General features: G+C 57.7%; 1 protein-coding gene across 2 annotated transcripts in view; it reads right to left on the reverse strand.

Moving 5' to 3' along the window:
* RABGAP1 (RAB GTPase activating protein 1) overlaps window positions 1-16,266 on the reverse strand; it is a 219,864-nt gene that overhangs the window by 22,025 nt on the left and 181,573 nt on the right. For both annotated transcript variants that reach the window (XM_077469737.1, XM_077469648.1), the window contains exon 21: window positions 3,650-3,760. In XM_077469737.1, coding sequence (XP_077325863.1) covers window positions 3,650-3,760 — 111 coding nt within the window. The remainder of the gene's footprint in view (window positions 1-3,649; window positions 3,761-16,266) is intronic.

A 16,266-nucleotide genomic window follows, 5' to 3' on the forward strand; every position in this document is an offset into this window, starting at 1 on the left:
ATTGGTGATAAGTGAGAAGAATGTTCCTTACATTGGTGATCAGTGAGAAGAATGTCCCTTACATTGGTGATCAGTGAGAAGAATGTTCCTTACATTGGTGATCAGTGAGAAGAATGTTCCTTACATTGGTGATCAGTGAGAAGAATGTCCCTTACATTGGTGATCAGTGAGAAGAATGTCCCTTACATTGGTGATCAGTGAGAAGAATGTCCCTTACATTGGTGATCAGTGAGAAGAATGTCCCTTACATTGGTGATAAGTGAGAATAATGTTCCTTACATTGGTGATCAGTGGGAAGAATGTTCCTTACATTGGTGATCAGTGAGAAGAATGTTCCTTACATTGGTGATCAGTGGGAAGAATGTTCTTTACATTGGTGATCAGTGAGAAGAATGTTCCTTACATTGGTGATCAGTGGGAAGAATGTTCCTTACATTGGTGATCAGTGAGAAGAATGTTCCTTACATTGGTGATCAGTGAGAAGAATGTTCCTTACATTGGTGATCGGTGGGAAGAATGTTCCTTACATTGGTGATCAGTGAGAAGAATGTCCCTTACATTGGTGATCAGTGAGAAGAATGTCCCTTACATTGGTGATCAGTGGTAAGAATGTTCCTTACATTGGTGATCAGTGGTAAGAATGTTCCTTACATTGGCGATCAGTGGGAAGAATGTTCCTTACATTGGTGATCAGTGAGAAGAATGTTCCTTACATTGGTGATCAGTGAGAAGAATGTTCCTTACATTGGTGATCAGTGGGAAGAATGTTCCTTACATTGGTGATCAGTGAGAAGAATGTTCCTTACATTGGTGATCAGTGGGAAGAATATTCCTTGCATTGGTGATCAGTGAGAAGAATGTCCCTTACATTGGTGATCAGTGGTAAGAACGTTCCTTACATTGGTGATCAGTGGTAAGAATGTTCCTTACATAGGTGATAAGTGGGAAGAATGTTTCTTACATTGGTGATCAGTGAGAAGAAAGAATATTGGTGTAGGCCCGGACTGGCCATAGGGCAAACTGGGCATTCGCCCGGTGGGCCGGGGCTGCATGTTCTTGCTTGCGGGGCCAAGGCAGTCCCCTAACCTTTCCGCGGCTGCCCGTTCAGCTCAGGCTCAGCCATCGGCACCAGGGGGACTGAAACATGAAGGGAGAAGCTAGAGGAGACACCTCTCCGCGGCCGCCAGTATAGTTTAGCCGTTGGAGGCGGGGGGGGGGGGGGCGTGACCACGAAGGGGAGAGGAGCCTGATGCAGCCGGATCAGAGAGAACGTAAGTACGCCTGTAATCTGAATAGGAGGATTCTCTCCATCTTCTTCCCACAGTACCTGAAAGCCTGCAAGAGGGAGAGGAGCAGAAGCAGGCATTCTGGTCCTGCGGTAGGAAGATGGAGAGAATGATTCTTCTATATGCAGCCACCCCATTGCTCCTCCTATCCTGCTTATCTCTGCTGCCCCCACAGTGCTCTCTACCTCCCCCACAGTGCTCTCTAGCCCACCCAGTCTCTCTGCTGCCCCCCTGTTCCCTCTGCCTCTCTCTCTGTGCTCTCCACCTCCCCCATGCTCTTCACTGCCCCCTGTGCCCTCCACTTCTCCCCCAGTGCTATCCTCCTCCCTCCTGGGCTCTTCACCTCCACCATGCTCTACGCTGCCCTCTGTGCCCTCTGCCTCTCCCCCTGTGCTTTTTACCTCCCCCTGTGCTCTTCACACTCCCTCTGTGCCCTCCGCCTCTCCCCCTGTGCTCTTCACCTCCCTCAATGCTCCCCAGCCCCCCCAGTGCTCTCCACCCCCCCATGCTCTCCGCTGCCCCCCTGTGCTCTCCGTCTCTCTCCCTGTGCTCTCCACCTCCCCCATGCTCTATGCTGCCTCCCTGTGCCCTCCGCCTCTCCCCCTGTGCTTTTTACCTCCCCCATGCTCTACGCTGCCCCCCCCGTGCCCTCCGACTCTCCCCCTGTGTTCTCCACCACACCACATGTTTTACGCTGCCCCCCTGTGCCCTCCACCTCCCCTGTTCTCTCCACCTCCCTCCTGTGCTCTCCACTTCCCCCATGCTCTACGCTGTCCCCCTGCCTCTCACTCAGTGCTCTGTAGCCCCACCCAGTGCTCTCCAGCCCCCCCAGTGATCTCCACCTCCCCCATGCTCTATGGTGCCCCCCTGTGCCCTCTGCCTCTCCCTCAGTGCTCTTTAGCCCCCCCCCCCCCCCCCCGGTTCTCCACCTCCACCATGCTCTACGCTGCCCTCTGTGCCCTCCGCCTCTCCCCCTGTGCTCTTCACGTCCCCCTCGTGCTCTATGCACTCCCTCTGTGCCCTCCGCCTCTCCCACTGTGCTCTTCACCTCCCTCAATGCTCCCCAGCCCCCCCCCAGTGATCTCCACCCCCCCCATGCTCTCCGCTGCCCCCTGTGCTCTCCACCCCCCCTGTGATATCCACCTCTCTTCTGTGCTCTCTACCTCCCAATACTCTCCACTGCCCCCCTGTGCCCTCCACTTCTCCCCCAGTGCTCTCCAGCTCCCCCTGTGCTCTCCACCTCACCCATGCTCTATGCTGCCTCCCTGTGCCCTCCACGTCTCCCCCTGTGCTTTTTACCTCCCCCATGCTCTACGCTGCCCCCCTGTGCCCTCCGACTCTCCCCCTGTGTTCTCCACCACCCCCCATGTTCTACGCTGCCCCCCTGTGCCCTCCACCTCCCCTGTTCTCTCCACCTCCCTCCTGTGCTCTCCACCTCCCCCCATGCTCTACGCTGGGCCCCCCGGGCCCTCCGTCTCTCTCCCTGTGCTCTCCACTTCCCCCATGCTCTACGCTGTCCCCCTGCCTCTCACTCAGTGCTCTGTAGCCCCCCCAGTGCTCTCCAGCCCCCCCCCAGTGATCTCCACCTCCCCCATGCTCTATGGTGGCCCCCTGTGCCCTCTGCCTCTCCCTCAGTGCTCTTTAGCCCCCCCCCCCCATGCTCTACGCTGTCGCCATGCCTCTCACTCAGTGCTCTGTAGCCCCCCCAGTGCTCTCCAGCCCCCCTGTGATCTCCACCTCCACCATGCACTACACTGCCCCCCTGTTCCCTACAGCCCCCCCACTGATCTCTCCAACTCCTCTCATGCTCTCTGCTGCCCCCCTGTGCCCTCCGCCTCCCCCCAGTGCTCTACGGCTCCCCCTGTGCTCTCCACCTCCCCCTGTGCTATCCGCCCCCATGCTCTCCTGCCCTCCCTGTGCTCTCCAACCCCCCCATGCTCTCCGGCCCCCTTGTGCTCTCCTCTTCCTCCCTGTGTTCTCTGCCTCTCCCCTGTGCTCTCTGCCCCCCCATGCTCTCCGCCTCTCCCCACAGTGCTGAAGGTTCTTCTCTGCCCCCCGCTCTTTCCCTGTCCCTCTCGCCCCCCCGCACCTTTGCCAGGTTTCCCCCTCCCCTCTCCCAGGGGATCCATCAGGATGCAAAGTGGGAAAGGGGTCGGTTAAGATGTCATGGGCTGCTCTTTCCAAAATGCCCGGGCCTATTTTTTGTCCCAGTCCGGGCCTGTATTAAAGTTACATATCTGAGAGCCAATACTGTAAATACTTATTCCTCAGGGAACCCCTAGAAAATCTCTGGGGAGAACCGTGGTTGGGGAAGGCCATATCAGAGTAGTACACAAGCTGTTTATAATATAAGATGTTCTTACATTATCCAGGTCCTTGCGTAGGGCAATCTTACTGGTAACCAACTCATGAGCCAAGTCATCGTTTTCTTGCTCCAGTCTCATGTTTGCTTCCTGAAGTCGCCTGTTTTCACGCTAGAAAAAGAAAACACAAATTCAGTTTAAAGAAATCCTGAGGAACGAAATAAATGTCCAGGTAACATTATAGAGACCGAGTCCAAAGAGCAACAGTCTATGAAATGATTAATCCCAGTCCCAGTGACCATTGTCACTTAGGAAGTCAACCCAAACATCCATGTTTCTTGCACTATCCTACTGGCAGCAAAAAGATACACATTAACTTGGTATAAACAAAGGGGGCGCTCTAGGAAGGAGTGACAATCTCAGTGTCATATCCAGAGATTGTCTTTGGGTGATAGGTTTTGCCAGGAACCCTACTTAACAATTCTGCCTTGCCGCACTGGGATCCCTGGTTCGAATCCTGGTCCAGACACGATCTGCATGGAGTTTGTATATGCTCCTCTGCGCTTTCATGGATTTCCTCCCACACTCCAATGACATGCTGGTGGGCTAGTTGACTGCTGTCCGAAGTGGCCCTCGTATGTGTATGTATGCATGGATATAAAATAGGGACATTAGATGGCCATCTCTTTCAGAGGGCAAGGACTGATGTTAATGTACACTATGTAAATTGTCTGTGCTATATAATAAAAAAATAAAAAATAATTCTTGGCATTAAACAAATTTGTGTTGAATGATTGTAACAAACAATTTCTGCACAATCTCAACGGTTGCGAAAAAGAAAATCCAAAAGCTGAAGCGCACCTTCTGGCCCCAATGCAGACAGCCTGATAAACTTGATGAGATGTTGATGACTGCTGTGGCTGGGCGGTACCTACGCTTATGCAGTGTGCCCCCAAGGGGTGAACAGGCAGTCTGCAGGTGCGTCCTACATTAAACATACAGTGGGTTAAAGAAAATAATCACCCCTCTTTAAAATGATCACATTTTGTTTCTTTGGCGCCTGAAATGAAGACAGACACAGTTTTTATTTTATCTAGCTGTATTTACTCAGTGCAACTTATATCTTTCACTTGAATTTTATAACACCAACATGTCAGAAAAAAAATAATTTCCAAAACAGAATCACCGAGTTGGAAAATGGATCACCCCCTTGTGTCAGTATTTTGTTGAACCACTTTTTGCATTAATTCCAGCCTTTAGTCTGTTGGGATTTGTCTGGCCATGCAAGGACTTTCCCTGCCTTCTCCTCCAAACACTGCGTGTTCATTGGTGGACATTCCCCACCGTCTCCTTCAACCACTGTGTGCTCATTGGTGAACATTCCCCGCCTTCTCCTCCAACCACTGTGTGCTCATTGGTGGACATTCCCCGCCTTCTCTACAACCACTGTGTCCTCATTTTTGGACATTCCCCGCCTTCCCCTCCAACCACTGTGTGTTCATTGGTGGATATTCCCTGCGTTCTCCTCCAACCACTGTGTGTTCATTGGTGGACATTCCCCGCCTTCTCCTCCAACCACTGCGTGTTCATTGGTGGACATTCCCCGCCTTCTTCTCCAACCACTGTGTGCTCATTGGTGGACATTCCCCACCTTCTCCTCCAACCACTGTGTGCTCATTTTTGGACATTCCCCGCCTTCCCCTCCAACCACTGTGTGTTCATTGGTGGACATTCCCCGCCTTCTCCTCCAACCACTGTGTGCTCATTGGTGGATATTCCCTGCCTTCTCCTCCAACCACTGTGTGGTCATTGTTGGACATTCTCCGCCTTCTCCTCCAACCAATGTGTGTTCATTGGTGGACATTCCCCGCCTTCTTCTCCAACCACTGTGTGCTCATTGGTGGACATTCCCCACCTTCTCCTCCAACCACTGTGTGCTCATTGTTGGACATTCCCCGCCAACCACTGTATGTTCATTGGTGGACATTCCCCGCCTTCCCTCCAACCACTGTGTGCTCATTGGTGGACATTCCCCGCCTTCTCCTCCAACCACTGTGTGCTCATTGGTGGACATTCCCCGCCTTCTCCTCCAACCACTGTGTGCTCATTGGTGGACATTTCCCACCTTCTCCAATCACGATGTGCTCATTGGTGGACATTCCCCGCCTTTTCCTCCAACCACTGTGTGATCATTGGTGGACATTCCACGCCTTCTCCTCCAACCACTGTGTGCTTATTGTTGCCGTGTGCTTTGGTTCATTGCCATGTTGGAAGGTAAACCTTCTTCCCATTGACAACTTTCTGCCAGAAGGCAGATTTTTCTCAAGAATTTGATGCTATTTTGCCTCATCCATAACAGGATATTACCCCCCCCTATAACAGGATACTACCCACCCCTATAACAGGATACTACCCACCCCTATAACAGGATATTACCCACCCATATAACAGGATATTACCCACCCATATAACAGGATATTACCCACCCATATAACAGGATATTACCCACCCATATAACAGGATATTACCCACCCATATAACAGGACATTACCACCTCCATGCTTTACTACAGGAATGGTGTTATTTGAATGGTGAGCAGTATTGGATTTCCATCAGACATATCATTTGGTGTTGAAGCCAAATCATTCACTTTTAGTCTCATCTGACCACCTTAAACGCATCATGAAGATTCTGAGGCCACATCGAAAAAAGGTGTTCTGGTCAGATGAGACTAAAATGGAATTGAATTAAATGTATTTGGCCTCATCACCAAATTATATGTCTGGCGGAAATCCATCCAAATAACATAATTCCTGCAGTAAAGCATGGAGGTGGTAATATCTTGTTATGGAGGGGGTAATATGCTGGTATGAGGGTGGTAATATCCTGTTATGGGGGTGTTTCTCTGCAGCAGGTACTGGAGCACTTGTCAGGATAGAAGGAAAAATGGGAGGGGAAAAATACCATCAAATTCTTGAAGAAAATCTGCTGCCCTCTTCTGGCAGAAGGTTTACCTTCCAACATGACAATGACCCAAAGCACACAGCAACAATGATCACACAGTGTTTGGAGGAGAAGGCGGGCAATGTCCACCAATGAACACACAGTGGTTGGCAGGGAATGTCCACCAATGAGCACACAGTGGTTGGAGGAGAAGGTGGGGAATGTCCACCAATGAGCACACAGTGGTTGGAGAAGAAGGTGGGGAATGTCCACCAATGAACACACAGTGGTTGGAGGAGAAGGCGGGGAATGTTCACCAATGAGCACACAGTGGTTGAAGGAGAAGGCGGGGAATGTTCACCAATGAGCACACAGTGGTTGAAGGAGAAGGTGGGGAATGTCCACCAATGAGCACACAGTGGTTGGAGAAGAAGGTGGGGAATGTCCACCAATGAGCACACAGTGGTTGAAGGAGAAGGTGGGGAATGTCCACCAATGAGCACACAGTGGTTGGAGAAGAAGGCGGGGAATGTCCACCAATGAGCACACAGTGGTGGGAGGAGAAGACGGGGAATGTCCACCAATGAGCACACGGTGGTTGGAGAAGGCGGGGAATGTCCACCAATGAGCACACAGTGGTTGGAGGAGAAGGCGGGGAATGTTCACCAATGAGCACACAGTGGTTGAAGGAGAAGGTGGGGAATGTCCACCAATGAGCACACATTGGTTGGAGGATAAGGCGGGGAATGTCCACCAATGAGCACACAGTGGTTGGAGAAGAAGGTGGGGAATGTCCACCAATGAGCACACAGTGGTTGAAGGAGAAGGTGGGGAATGTCCACCAATGAGCACACCGTGGTTGGAAGAGAAGGCGGGGAATGTCCACCAATGAGCACACAGTGGTTGGAGGCGAAGGAGGGGAATGCCCACCAATGAGCACACAGTGGTTGGAGAAGGCAAGGAATGTCCACCAATGAGCAAACAGTGGATGAAGGAGAATACTGGGAATGTCCTTGCATGGCCTAGTCAGAGCCCAGACATAAACCCCATTGAAAATCTGTGGAATGACTTGAAGACTGCAGTCCACAAACGGTCACCATCAAATGCAACTGAACTTGAGAGGATCTGCTTGTTTTCATTTCGGGTTGCAAGGAAACAAAACGTGATCATTTTAAATATGGGGGGCGGGGTGGATTTCCTTTTCTATACCCCACTGTAAGTATTGCCTGGTGCACCGTCCCCCAGCTTCTTAAAGTTTGACAGGCTGCTGGCCGTGGGGCTGGACAGAGTATCTCTACCTTCCACTCACACCTAGCAACCACAGGGCTTAACGCCCAATGCAAGCAGTCTGCAGGTGCGTACCGCACTAAATATAACTGCTACCCGGTACACCCTCCAGCCGCAGCAGCCTCTCATCAAGCTTGACAGGCTGCCGGATGTGGCGCTGGATGGTGCACCTTCCACTCACACCTCATCCCCAAGGCTAAGCGCCCAGTGTGCATGTGGCTCGAGCCATGTCCACAACGGAACACCCACTTATACACCACACCCGCCCGAGCCTTAGTGATTTCCATTTTTTCAGACATCTGGAGGGGGGGGTTGAATTTTCTCAGGAGATTGCGGTGATCGTTACTGTCAATGCACAGTTTGGGGGCCGAGATTCTTTTAGAATGGGATTTGTGTCTCGAAGCATCATAATTAAATAGTTGCTGAAGCTTAAAAAGGACGGATGTTCAGCGGGTTTAATCTCTGCTTCAGAAAAAAGGGAAAAAACTCCCCGTGCATCTGCTGCAAAAATAAACTCTATAAAAACCCAACTTTCTATAATAAAGCATGAAAATGCCAAAAGGGGTGAAAACTTTTTTTTTTATTTTTTTTTAATATATACAGTATCTCACAAAAGTAAGTACACCCCTCACATTTGTGTAAATCTTTCCTTCTATCTTTTCATGTGACCACACTGAAGAAATGATACTTGTCTACAATGTAAAGTAGTGAGTGTACCGCTTGTATAACAGTGTAAATTTGCTGTCCCCTTAAAATAACTCAACACACAGCCATTAATGTCTAAACCGCTGGCAACAAAAGTCAGTACACCCCTAAGTGAAAATGTCCAAATTTGGCCCCAAAGTGTCAATATTTTGTGTGGCCGCCATTATTTTCCGTCACTGCCTTAACCCTCTTGGGCATGGAGGTCACCAGAGCTTCACAGGTCGCCCCCAGAGTCCTCTTCCCCTCCTCCATGATGATATCACGGAGCTGGTGGATGTTAGAGACCTTGCGCTCCTCCACCTTCCATTTAAGGATGCTTGTCCAGTCCATCACCTTTGCCCTCAGCTTCTTTAGCAAGGCAGTGGTGGTCTTGGAGATGTGTTTGGGGTTATGTTGTATTATTGCGCAGCGGCCCAGTCTCCGAAGGGGGGGGGGGGATCATGCTCTACTTCAGTATGTCACAGTACATGTTGGCATTCATGGTTCCCTCAATGATCTGTAGCTTCTCAGTGCCGGCAGCACTCATGCAGCCCCAGACCATGACACTCCCACCACCATGCTTGACTGTAGACAAGACACACTTGCCCTCACCTGGTTGCCGCCACACACGCTTGACACCATCTGACACCAAATACGTTTATCTTGGTCCCATCAGACCACAGGACATGGTTCCAGTAATCCATGTCCTTAGTCTGTTTGTCTTCAGCAAACTGTTTGCAGGCTTTCTTGTGCATCATCTTTAGAAGAGGCTTCCTTCTGGGACGACAGCCATGCAGACCAATTTGATGCAGTGTGCGGCGTATGGTCTGAGCACTGACAGGATGACCCTTCAACCTCTGCAGCAATGCTGGCAGCACTCATACATCTATTTCCCAAAGACAACCTCTGGATATGATGCTGAGGCGAGGCCTGTTCTGAGTGGAACCTGTCCTGTTATACCACTGTATGGTCTTGGCCAACGTGCTGAAGATCGTTTTCAGGGTCTTGGCAATCCTCTTATAGCCTAGGCCATCTTCATGTAGAGCAACAATTCTTTGTTTCAGATCCTCAGAGAGTTCTTTGCCATGAGGTGCCATGTCGGTGAGATCAAATGTTTTTCCTTTTTGAAAATGGTGCAGTTTACTTCCGGGTGAAACCAGAAGTGATGTCAGGCCATCGCTTCTGGGTTACCACAGCGCATTGTTGATTAAAGCCGATCTAGGCTTTGTTTGGCCGTCCGACCAATCGGCGTGTCCACGTGCTCGGGTGTCCCAGTGGGGTATGACAGCCTGAGAAAGTCCCTCCTGTTGCTTGTAAAAGCAGTCCAGCAGCTAGTTAACAGCTAGGAATGCTTTTACAAGAGAGCTGACCGCTAGCTCTAAAAAAATAAATAAAAAATAAATAAAGATAAAATAAATCTAAGAAATAAAACTGTGATGCCGGTGGCTGCAATCATCATCCCGGGGGAGGGAGAGCTCTGAGGCTGTTTATTCACAAACTGAAGCATAGTACACACAGTTTATTATGCTTCAGAGAGAAATGGACACAGAAGCGATCTGTACTGATTTCTCACTGTGTTCATTCAGGGAAGGCATGGGCCAGTAAATAACACTGCTCTCCAACCTGAAATTAGAGGAGGGAGCCCAGCAGCGCTGCAGAGACATTGGCACACAATGGGGCCCAGACAGTGGGTTGAAGGGGGCACACGGGGGGGGGGGGGGGCAGCACGTGGGTGGAAGGGGGCACACGGGGGGGGGCCCAGACAGCAGGTGGAAGGGGGCCCAGAGGTGGGCTCAGACGGGGGTGGAAGGGAGCACACAGGGGGGCTCAGACAGCAGGCAGAAGGGGGCACAGAGACGGGCTCAGACAGGGGGCTGAAGGGGGCCCAGATAGGGGGCTGAAGGGGGCCTAGACAGCAGGTGAAAGGGGGCATACAGGGTGGCCCAGACAGCAGGTGTAAGGGGAGACACACACACACGGCGGCTCAGACAGTGGGTGGAAGGGGACACACATGGGGGCCCAGACAGCGGGTGAAAGGGAGCACACCGGGGCCCAGACAGCGGGTGAAAGGGGGCACAAGGGGGCCCAGACAGCGGGTGGAAGGGGGCACACGGGGGGCCCAGACAGCGGGTGGAAGTGGGCACACGGGGGCCCAGACAGCAGGTGGAAGGGGACACACACGGGGGCCCAGACAGCAGGTGGAAGGGGACACACACGGGGGCCCAGACAGCAGGTGGAAGGGGACACACACGGGGGCCCAGACAGCAGGTGGAAGGGGACACACACGAGGGCTCAGACAGCAGGTGGAAGGGGACACACACGGGGGCTCAGACAGCAGGTGGAAGGGGACACACACGGGGGCTCAGACAGCGGGTGGAAGGGGACACACACGGGGGCTCAGACAGCGGGTGGAAGGGGACACACACGGGGGCTCAGAGAACGGGAGGAAGGGGGCACAGAGACGGGCTCAGACAGGGGGCTGAAGGGGGCCCAGATAGGGGGCTGAAGGGGGCCTAGACAGCAGGTGAAAGGGGGCATACAGGGTGGCCCAGACAGCAGGTGTAAGGGGAGACACACACACACGGCGGCTCAGACAGTGGGTGGAAGGGGACACACATGGGGGCCCAGACAGCGGGTGAAAGGGAGCACACGGGGGCCCAGACAGCGGGTGAAAGGGGGCACAAGGGGGCCCAGACAGCGGGTGGAAGGGGGCACACGGGGGGCCCAGACAGCGGGTGGAAGGGGACACACACGGGGGCCCAGACAGCAGGTGGAAGGGGACACACACGGGAGCCCAGACAGCAGGTGGAAGGGGACACACACGGGGGCCCAGACAGCAGGTGGAAGGGGACACACACGGGGGTCCAGACAGCAGGTGGAAGGGGACACACACGGGGGCCCAGACAGCAGGTGGAAGGGGACACACACGGGGGCCCAGACAGCAGGTGGAAGGGGACACACACGAGGGCTCAGACAGCAGGTGGAAGGGGGCACACAGGGGGGCCCAGACAGCGGGTGGAAGGGGGCACACAGGGGGGCCCAGACAGCGGGTGAAAGGGGGCACACGGGGGCCCAGACAGCGGGTGAAAGGGGGCACACGGGGGCCCAGACAGCGGGTGAAAGGGGGCACACGGGGGGCCCAGACAGCGGGTGGAAGGGGACACACACGGTGGCCCAGACAGCAGGTGGAAGGGGACACACACGGGGGCCCAGACAGCAGGTGGAAGGGGACACACACGGGCTCAGACAGGGGGCTGAAGGGGGCCCAGATAGGGGGCTGAAGGGGGCCTAGACAGCAGGTGAAAGGGGGCATACAGGGTGGCCCAGACAGCAGGTGTAAGGGGAGACACACACACACGGCGGCTCAGACAGTGGGTGGAAGGGGACACACATGGGGGCCCAGACAGCGGGTGAAAGGGGGCACAAGGGGGCCCAGACAGCGGGTGGAAGGGGGCACACGGGGGGCCCAGACAGCGGGTGGAAGGGGGCACACGGGGGGCCCAGACAGCGGGTGGAAGGGGACACACACGGGGGCCCAGACAGCAGGTGGAAGGGGACACACACGGGGGCCCAGACAGCAGGTGGAAGGGGACACACACGGGGGCCCAGACAGCAGGTGGAAGGGGACACACACGGGGGCCCAGACAGCAGGTGGAAGGGGACACACACGGGGGCCCAGACAGCAGGTGGAAGGGGACACACACGAGGGCTCAGACAGCAGGTGGAAGGGGACACACACGGGGGCTCAGACAGCAGGTGGAAGGGGACACACACGGGGGCTCAGACAGCGGGTGGAAGGGGACACACACGGGGGCTCAGAGAACGGGAGGAAGGGGGCACAGAGACGGGCTCAGACAGGGGGCTGAAGGGGGCCCAGATAGGGGGCTGAAGGGGGCCTAGACAGCAGGTGAAAGGGGGCATACAGGGTGGCCCAGACAGCAGGTGTAAGGGGAGACACACACACACGGCGGCTCAGACAGTGGGTGGAAGGGGACACACATGGGGGCCCACACAGCGGGTGAAAGGGAGCACACGGGGGCCCAGACAGCGGGTGAAAGGGGGCACAAGGGGGCCCAGACAGCGGGTGGAAGGGGGCACACGGGGGGCCCAGACAGCGGGTGGAAGGGGACACACACGGGGGCCCAGACAGCAGGTGGAAGGGGACACACACGGGAGCCCAGACAGCAGGTGGAAGGGGACACACACGGGGGCCCAGACAGCAGGTGGAAGGGGACACACACGGGGGCCCAGACAGCAGGTGGAAGGGGACACACACGAGGGCTCAGACAGCAGGTGGAAGGGGACACACACGGGGGCTCAGACAGCAGGTGGAAGGGGACACACACGGGGGCTCAGACAGCGGGTGGAAGGGGACACACACGGGGGCTCAGACAGCGGGTGGAAGGGGACACACACGGGGGCTCAGAGAACGGGAGGAAGGGGGCACAGAGACGGGCTCAGACAGGTAGCTGAAGGGGGCCCAGATAGGGGGCTGAAGGGGGCCTAGACAGCAGGTGAAAGGGGGCATACAGGGTGGCCCAGACAGCAGGTGTAAGGGGAGACACACACACACGGCGGCTCAGACAGCGGGTGGAAGGGGACACACATGGGGGCCCAGACAGCGGGTGAAAGGGAGCACACGGGGGCCCAGACAGCGGGTGAAAGGGGGCACAAGGGGGCCCAGACAGCGGGTGAAAGGGGGCACACGGGGGCCCAGACAGCGGGTGAAAGGGGGCACACGGGGGGCCCAGACAGCGGGTGGAAGGGGACACACACGGGGGGCCCAGACAGCGGGTGGAAGGGGACACACACGGGGGCCCAGACAGCAGGTGGAAGGGGACACACACGGGGGCCCAGACAGCAGGTGGAAGGGGACACACACGGGGGCCCAGACAGCAGGTGGAAGGGGACACACACGGGGGCCCAGACAGCGGGTGGAAGGGGACACATGGGGGCCAAGACAGCGGGTGGAAGGGGGCACACAGGGGGGATCCAGACAGCGGGTGAAAGGGGGCACACAGGGGGGATCCAGACAGCGGGTGAAAGGGGGCACACAGGGGGGATCCAGACAGCGGGTGAAAGGGGGCACACAGGGGGGATCCAGACAGCGGGTGAAAGGGGGCACACAGGGGGGATCCAGACAGCGGGTGAAAGGGGGCACACGGGGGCCCAGACAGCGGGTGAAAGGGGGCACACGGGGGCCCAGACAGCGGGTGAAAGGGGGCACACGGGGGCCCAGACAGCGGGTGAAAGGGGGCACACGGGGGCCCAGACAGCGGGTGAAAGGGGGCACACGGGGGCCCAGACAGCGGGTGAAAGGGGGCATACAGGGTGGCCCAGACAGCGGGTGAAAGGGGGCACACTGGGTGGCCCAGACAGCGGGTGAAAGGGGGCACACGGGGGCCCAGACAGCGGGTGAAAGGGGGCACACGGGGGCCCAGACAGCGGGTGAAAGGGGGCACACGGGGGCCCAGACAGCGGGTGAAAGGGGGCACACGGGGGCCCAGACAGCGGGTGAAAGGGGGCACACGGGGGCCCAGACAGCGGGTGAAAGGGGGCACACGGGGGCCCAGACAGCGGGTGAAAGGGGGCACACGGGGGCCCAGACAGCGGGTGAAAGGGGGCACACGGGGGCCCAGACAGCGGGTGAAAGGGGGCACACGGGGGCCCAGACAGCGGGTGAAAGGGGGCACACGGGGGCCCAGACAGCGGGTGAAAGGGGGCACCCGGGGGCCAAGACAGCGGGTGAAAGGGGGCACATGGGGGCCCAGACAGCGGGTGAAAGGGGGCAAACGGGGGCCCAGACAGCGGGTGAAAGGGGGCACACGGGGGCCCAGACAGCGGGTGAAAGGGGGCACACGGGGGCCCAGACAGCGGGTGAAAGGGGGCACACGGGGGCCCAGACAGCGGGTGAAAGGGGGCACACGGGAGCCCAGACAGCGGGTGAAAGGGGGCATACAGGGTGGCCCAGACAGCGGGTGAAAGGGGGCACACTGGGTGGGCCAAGACAGCGGGTGAAAGGGGGCACACTGGGCCCAGACAGCGGGTGAAAGGGGGCACACGGGGGCCCAGACAGCGGGTGAAAGGGGGCACCCGGGGGCCAAGACAGCGGGTGAAAGGGGGCACACGGGGGCCCAGACAGCGGGTGAAAGGGGGCACACGGGGGCCCAGACAGCGGGTGAAAGGGGGCACACGGGGGCCCAGACAGCGGGTGAAAGGGGGCACACGGGGGCCCAGACAGCGGGTGAAAGGGGGCACACGGGGGCCCAGACAGCGGGTGAAAGGGGGCACACGGGGGCCCAGACAGCGGGTGAAAGGGGGCACCCGGGGGCCCAGACAGCGGGTGAAAGGGGGCACACGGGGGCCCAGACAGCGGGTGAAAGGGGGCACACGGGGGCCCAGACAGCGGGTGAAAGGGGGCACACGGGGGCCCAGACAGCGGGTGAAAGGGGGCACACGGGGGCCCAGACAGCGGGTGAAAGGGGGCATACAGGGTGGCCCAGACAGCGGGTGAAAGGGGGCACACTGGGTGGCCCAGACAGCGGGTGAAAGGGGGCACACGGGGGCCCAGACAGCGGGTGAAAGGGGGCACACGGGGGCCCAGACAGCGGGTGAAAGGGGGCACACGGGGGCCCAGACAGCGGGTGAAAGGGGGCACACGGGGGCCCAGACAGCGGGTGAAAGGGGGCACACGGGGGCCCAGACAGCGGGAGGAAGGGGGCACACGGGGGCCAAGACAGCGGGAGGAAGGGGGCATACGAGGGCCAAGACAGCGGGTGGAAGGGGGCACACACGGGGGCCCAGACAGCGGGTGGAAGGGGGCACACAGGGGGGCCCAGACAGCGGGTGGAAGGGGGCACACAGGGGGGCCCAGACAGCGGGTGGAAGGGGGCACACAGGGGGGCCCAGACAGCGGGTGGAAGGGGGCACACAGGGGGGCCCAGACAGCGGGTGGAAGGGGGCACACAGGGGGGCCCAGACAGCGGGTGGAAGGGGGCACACAGGGGGGCCCAGACAGCGGGTGGAAGGGGGCACACAGGGGGGCCCAGACAGCGGGTGAAAGGGGGCACACGGGGGCCCAGACAGCGGGTGAAAGGGGGCACACGGGGGCCCAGACAGCGGGTGAAAGGGGGCACACGGGGGCCCAGACAGCGGGTGAAAGGGGGCACACGGGGGCCCAGACAGCGGGGGAAAGGGGGCACACTGGGCCCAGACAGCGGGGGAAAGGGGGCACACTGAGCCCAGACAGCGGGGGAAAGGGGGCACACTGGGCCCAGACAGCGGGGGAAAGGGGGCACACTGGGCCCAGACAGCGGGGGAAAGGGGGCACACTGGGCCCAGACAGCGGGGGAAAGGGGGCACACTGGGCCCAGACAGCGGGGGAAAGGGGGCACACTGGGCCCAGACAGCGGGGGAAAGGGGGCACTCTGGGCCCAGACAGCGGGGGAAAGGGGGCACTCTGGGGCCCAGACAGCGGGTGAAAGGGGGCACACGGGGGCCCAGACAGCGGGTGAAAGGGGGCACACGGGGGCCCAGACAGCGGGTGAAAGGGGGCACACGGGGGCCCAGACAGCGGGTGAAAGGGGGCACACGGGGGCCCAGACAGCGGGTGAAAGGGGGCACACGGGGGCCCAGACAGCGGGAGGAAGGGGGCACACGGGGGCCAAGACAGTGGGAGGAAGGGGGCATACGAGGGCCAAGACAGCGGGTGGAAGGGGGCACACACGGGGGCCCAGACAGCGGGTGGAAGGGGGCACACAGGG

This window comes from Lithobates pipiens, unplaced genomic scaffold (assembly GCF_037356315.1).
Source record: "Lithobates pipiens isolate NorthernLeopardFrog02 unplaced genomic scaffold, aLitPip1_a1.2 Scaffold_1, whole genome shotgun sequence".
Taxonomy (NCBI): Eukaryota; Metazoa; Chordata; class Amphibia; order Anura; family Ranidae; genus Lithobates; species Lithobates pipiens.